The sequence below is a fragment of the Alternaria postmessia genome (assembly GCF_024291825.1).
Source record: "Alternaria postmessia strain BMP 2775 chromosome Unknown scaffold_174, whole genome shotgun sequence".
Taxonomy (NCBI): domain Eukaryota; kingdom Fungi; phylum Ascomycota; class Dothideomycetes; order Pleosporales; family Pleosporaceae; genus Alternaria; species Alternaria postmessia.
Genome location: NW_026260247.1, coordinates 26,312 through 32,311, shown reverse-complemented (window position 1 = coordinate 32,311; position 6,000 = coordinate 26,312). Strand labels below are relative to the sequence as shown.

The 6,000-nt window shown below is 51.4% G+C and overlaps 4 protein-coding genes across 4 annotated transcripts; 2 read left to right on the top strand and 2 right to left on the bottom strand.

Moving 5' to 3' along the window:
• Positions 1-304: 304 nt before the first annotated feature.
• On the top strand, positions 305-1,933 carry J4E82_011216 (uncharacterized protein; the record flags this gene model as incomplete). The annotated part of the gene is made up of 1 exon (XM_051737425.1): positions 305-1,933. A coding segment is annotated over one exon (1,629 nt), but the record flags the coding sequence as incomplete, so codon positions are not given.
• A 342-nt stretch (positions 1,934-2,275) lies between these two features.
• On the bottom strand, positions 2,276-3,344 carry J4E82_011215 (uncharacterized protein; the record flags this gene model as incomplete). The annotated part of the gene is made up of 2 exons (XM_051737424.1): positions 2,276-2,883; positions 2,990-3,344. 2 exons carry the CDS (start codon positions 3,342-3,344, stop codon positions 2,276-2,278), a joined length of 963 nt encoding a protein of 320 aa, XP_051582825.1.
• A 213-nt stretch (positions 3,345-3,557) lies between these two features.
• On the top strand, positions 3,558-4,321 carry J4E82_011214 (uncharacterized protein; the record flags this gene model as incomplete). The annotated part of the gene is made up of 2 exons (XM_051737423.1): positions 3,558-3,612; positions 3,942-4,321. 2 exons carry the CDS (start codon positions 3,558-3,560, stop codon positions 4,319-4,321), a joined length of 435 nt encoding a protein of 144 aa, XP_051582824.1.
• Positions 4,322-4,946: 625 nt separating this feature from the next.
• Positions 4,947-5,867, bottom strand: J4E82_011213 (uncharacterized protein; the record flags this gene model as incomplete). Its single annotated transcript, XM_051737422.1, has 1 exon — positions 4,947-5,867. The coding sequence occupies one exon, from the start codon at positions 5,865-5,867 to the stop codon at positions 4,947-4,949; it is 921 nt and encodes a 306-aa protein (XP_051582823.1).
• Positions 5,868-6,000: the final 133 nt, after the last annotated feature.

The window sequence follows — 6,000 nt, the reverse complement described above, 5'->3', positions numbered from 1 at the left end:
AGTCTCAGTTCGCGATTCTAAAAAATGTCTTGGCAGTCAATCAGGTCAGTTCACTACCTCCAGACTGACAGTTTGAACCGCAAAGATGAACTGACAACTGACTGATTGACTGATAGCAACTCTGGTTCTCCAACCATGGGTGCGTGTGCCCAGGGAAGCTGTCGCAAAAGCCTGTGGGTTGATGCAAAAGGGTCTGCAAACCTATCGAGATTGGAAAGTCATCTCGGACCATGCTTTGATGATTGCCCAACAGCATCATACGATTAGTGACGGGTGGTGGGCGATGCATCATAAAAGGTTCCAGGAGCTCGATGCTGTTAACCAACTGGACTTTGACGATGCTTTTGCACAGGTGGAGCTCGTCATGGAGAAGTATCTAGGATTTCAGAAGGAAGTCGCGGTGATGCGCAAACCCGCTCCTGCCAGAAGCGAACGTAGGACCAATGCCACGTTTCCGTCTAGCGCGGTTTCCATTGTCGACACAGCATCGCCTTCAACAAATGATAGCAAATCAGCTTCGTCGAGCGAGAGTCAACGGCCAAGTTCAGGTTCATCGACAAGGGACTGGGCTACCACTGCAGTCCGAGCAGCCTATACCAGTGATAAATCAAGATTTCCGCAATCGGTATCGCGATGCCCAATGACCAGGCAAGCTGCCGCGCCTTCCTCATTATCATCAGCTTCATCGTCACCCAAGTCTCGAGGGGAAGAGACAGAGGGACCGCGATACCCAACGCCCCATCGACTATCATCACCTGTCTCGTCGGTAGCAGGCCCATCGTCACTAAAGTCTTCGATCAAAGATGGTCCGCGGTATCCGAAGATCCAGCAAGCGTCGAAACCTATCGCAGTGTCACCAGCTCCATTCTCACCGAAGTCATCGATGAAAGATGGGAAGCAGTCAATGAAGGAAAGAGCGTCTTTGCCCGACTATAACCGGTCGACCAAGGCCAATTCAAAGACAAGCCAGCCTACAAAGATTTTGCCAAGCTACATGCGCCCTACGAAAGCGACTCGAGGAGCATACACCCCGCCTGTCAAATCTGCCACCAATGCAACGCCGGCTCCTCGATCAAGCCGTCTAGATTTTGCCATTCGTGGCGAGCAGGCAAAGCGATCACCGACTGACACGAGTACACGGCTTGTAGAAATCAAAGCTTCTTCAACACTGCCTGAACGCGCACCATCTGTACTTTCCAAGTCGACAAAGAGAATGAAGCCAAAAGACCTTCCCAAGCTAGACATGATCGATCACTCAGACTCGGTCCATGAACCGTATGTTCTCAGAGGTACTGCCCCGCGTGGCCCCTCTCCGCTGTGGACTAGCAGCCCACCGATTCGCTCCTCGACAGACGCACCGCAGAAGGTCGGCCGTTCGGACCCCCCGAGGTTTCCTCCAACTGATGACAAGGGGGATGCGCATGGTGTCGGTAAGATGGAGCTTGAGGAAGAAACCTTAGCACGCGTCGAGCCGGAAGGCGACGCCAGCATTGAAGTTGCGCTCGTCAGTGGACTGGATCCAAATGAGACGGCAAACAGATTCGACAGCATAAGAGCCAAGATGTTCAAGATGAAGGTGAAACTTCGGGCCATGAATGAAGAGACAAGGGTCGCTGCTTCGAAAGCAGTAGCAGAGGCATGTGTCGATGCAGCGGAAGGACATCCCACGTTGACCGGCGACGAGGAAGTGGAAGAAGACTCTTCTGCTCTATGCTCCACATCTGAGGAGGTGGAGGTAAGACAGGTCGTTGACCAACCTCCAGCAGCAATTGACAAGCAGGCCAAAGCAGAAACGGATGATGCCATGGAGCCTTTGATAAGAATTACTGGGCAGTGGGAATCAATATACGATGATACCGACGATGACGACGATGAAGACGAAGATGTGTGGTACGACGCTTCGGAAGTCCGCGTCGAAGACGAGTATCCGTGATGCGAGCACCTCTCGGCTTGCCGATATCGCGTTTCGGTCACCGATCACGCCCTGGCGTCCCGGCAGTATCAGCCACCGACATCCAAATTACACATATCTGCTTTCTAATATCTAGACTAAATAATAAATCACAAGAAGCGAAATGGTGTCATGTCTCGGAGGTACTGGTAACGCTAGCCGAGCTGTGTTGTTGATGGGCGAGAGCTATATTGATCAACACCAAATTATCCATGTAACCATCATGCGAATCTAAGAAGTGTTCGTCCTCTCATAAACTGCAAGATTGTATTAAAAATCTCAACTTGTTACGCTAAGCATCACAGCTTACAGAAGGTTACTTTCTTAGTCGAATCCCCCATGAGTTTTCAGGACATCCATAGTGTGAGTCCAGATCACCTCGGGCGCTCCCAACTCCTGCAACTCATCCAGTAGCTTATCGGGCTGAAGAAACTCCAATCTATCACTGACAGCAAACAGCGAGCCCTTGCTCCCATGTGCTATAGTCTCAGCCTTCTGCCTGCTATGCTGTAGGGCAACACCAACGCCTCCATATTCTGCGCTCGTAGCCAGATACAGACAACGCTGGCCAGCCTGATCAGGAGTACACTGGAAGATATGCCTAGTGGGCATCGGGAAGTGAGCAGAGTCGGGATCGTACTTGTCGCCCCAGCTCTTTTGGAATAGATTGGTGGAGACCATGCCGGGGTGCGCGTGGATGAAGACAATGTCGCTGTTTTCTTCTTCTTCGGCGATGTGCTTCAACGCGAGGGTAACTGAAGTTGCAGCGTGCTTAGCGTAGGCAGGCACACTGAAGTGTCCAGGTTTCTTGAGCGTCAAATCGTCAAGGTAGAGATCTGTAGACTCTTCTCCAGCAGCCAAGATGTTCAAAACGCGTGCCGGTCTTGTTGCACTGCCTCTACGCAGCTGTGGGAGAAGACGCAGCACGAACACTATATGGCTGTAGTAAGACACCACCTGAGAGGCTTCTAGGCCTTCGAGAGTCTCTGAGATATAAATTAGCCATGTGAGCTAGCTCCCCTGGCGTTCTGTCCTTACCTTTACGTCCAGTGAACGGCAGATAGCCAGATGACAAGAAGAGCAGATCCACGCGATCTTCCTGGGCTGCAATCTGACTAGCGATGCGCTGTGCGTCCACCACTAGCGATAGCTGACCTTCGAAAAAGATGAGAGTTGCTCGAGGGTTAGATCTCGCAAGGTCTTCCAGCAGAACGCGGTGTGAGGCTTTGTTGCGGCCGACAATGTAGATCTTCGTCGGGAACCCTTTGGAGACAAGAGCTTGCAAGGTAGCCTTACCGATGCCGTCGGTAGCTCCTACAAAGACCGCCGTTTTTGGCACGTCCTGTGGCCCGATGAGTGCGTTCGAGGCAAGGATAGGCTCAAGAGATGACATGATGATGATGTACCCGCAATATGTACAAGAAGTGCAGAAGTGTTTGTCAGGACAGAATGTGGGATTGAAGCGCTCTCTCGTATGTCGAGTACGAATCAACTTGCGCCGGTACATCGAACAAAGATTCCAGGCTAGTGGAGGCTAAAGAATTGCCGCATGATTCCGTGGACGAAAGTGGTGGCCGCTCGAAGCCGTACCGGAACGCTTACCAAAATGAACTTCGACAATACTAGAGCATATAGTGGCGGATTAGCAACCAAACCGAGCCGTACGTCAGCGGTGCTGAGCTTTCAGCTTAAGCTCCAGCTTGAATACTAGATAATTGAATGGTATATAAAGATCCATGCGCTTAATTCTGCTGTCCTCAGCACGAACAAATACACTCCTCTATCATTCACAAGCACCATATATTTCTACACCTTACACACAACGAAGTCCACATCCGCCAAGCCAAGATGTCAACCAGATCCGGCTTAATGCATTAAATTACCGTAACCCGCGAGGTCGACGCTCCCATTGGCGAGCTCTGGGGCCTCGTAGCTGGCTTTGGTGCGGAAAAGGCATGGTATCCGGGAGCAAAATCCGTTTCCCTCGCAGGATTTGGTATCGGAAGCATCCGTACCTTCTCCTACGTCTACCCCTCCGGGCCAAAAAAGGGCGAAGAGTATTCTTTCTCAGAGGAGCTTACCAAATGCGATGCTCCAAACTACTCCATGACCTTCCGAGTCCGTAGGCCAGACTATCCCGACATGGTCGCCTTTGGTACGACCGCGCTGACCTCGCTTGGACCCAACAAGACCCGGTTCGACTGGACTGCTGAGGGCTCACCCTTGTCTGAGGATTTGCACGCCGTTCTGAAAGCGGATCTGCAGGAGCGCTTTGATGGTCTTATTGTGGCAATGGCCAACCAGCTCGTCTGGAAACGATGTTCGACGCTTTTCGAGCCGTTCAATACGTTCGAAGGATCGCTGTCATGATATGCCTTCTCAAGGACGGAAGAGATGGGAAAGCACGTGGCAAAGAACACCCCTCAGTTAGCAGCAGTAGCGGCAATTTGCCGTCACCAACATGAAGTGCCCATATCGTTCAATTTCTGATCTTGCTTGAATCAACATGTGTGCGCGCGCCCTAAAATCGCCTTTGAAACAGCCATGTTACATGGTGATCTTCTCATACGATCGCAGGCTCCTGAGACGCTAACTTTACAAGGTTAGCGTTCCGGAGCCCCACCTCTGACCTCGTCAGCAGTTACCACAAGCGGGCAGCGAAGTGAACATTTAGAACGCGTTAGGCTACGTTAGACACAAAGATCAGCGATGACGCACGGCAATCGGGTTACTCGCAACGAAGAGACTTCAAGGTTCGGAGTAGCAGTCAGATCGGGTCTGCAGGACACACGCCCATGTATTGCTGGCAACGTGTTCGAGCGCGCCGCCGTCCTGCACGTGCGCTATACAGCTTTCGATGTTGGTTACCAACTTCAGATTCTGCACGTTACAACACTTCTCTCCAGGACTCTCTTCATCCAAGATTGTCTTATGATTGTATTTGGGATGGTTTTCAGACCTTCGAGTATCAAAATTTAAGTTTACAGGTATCCAGCTACACGTCTGGGTTCTGACGAAGGAAGTCCTCCATGGACGTAGTATTGACACTCAACCTGTGATTCTCAACGTTCTTCAATGAGTAAGTTCCATCCAGCTGGAAAAGCTGATAGAACAAGCCGATGAAACTATAGTAATCGTTGTATGGCTTTTGATCCTTAAGGGAGTAGGCGAGTTCCCTTAGATCGTCCAGTGTACCCTGGTAGTTGTATGCAATCTCAATCCCTCTAACATTCTTGTAGATGCTCACGAGCTCGCGAGGCGAGTATGCGCCGGAGTGTAGCTCCCAGAAGCCGCCGTTGGGAGCGTCGTCACGCTGAATAATCTCGACCGAGAACTCGGCTGCATCGCGCTCAGTAGTGAGATCCCACTTCTCATCGCCTGTCCCCCATATGTCGATAGTATGTTTCTCTGAGTCCCACGGCCCTTTGTAGGCTGGGGAGAAATTGCCATGGCCAGGGACAGAAAAGTAGACCTCAGCGAGGGCGCCTGTCAGTAAATAGATCGGTTTTATCGTTGACGAGAGCTTGGCTTGCTGGTGAAAGGCAATGATAACATCGTAGCTCTGGTGTTGACCGAGCTGCAATTGCCTCCAGTCACAATTCCAGCTAGCTGCCAGAAATCGGGTGATACCGGCTCGCTCAGCGGCTCGAAGTAAAAGTAGCTGAGCATCGAGCTGCATTACCGGAGATCCTGTGTAGGCGCAGATGATAGCGTCGACTCCAGCGCAGGCTTCGTCGAGCGCTGAGATGTCGTAGTAGTTCTTTATCGGGACGAAAGACTCGAGCTTTGATTTCTGGAGGTCGTTGAGTTTGCCTGGAGAGCGGCCGAGGCCTCGTACGTGGTGCCCGCGAGAGGACAGGCTATCCAGCAGATGCAGCCCGAGGTTGCCAGTGATTCCTGGAACGAGTACAAGCATCCTGGCTATAGATTGGTGTATGGCAATCAGTGGAGGATTTAATTCGCAAACGTGAACTTGGAGGAAGAGGTACAATGGCAGTTGTCCTCGACTGGAAGACAGTATCCATACTATAACTAACCGCATGGGTCGA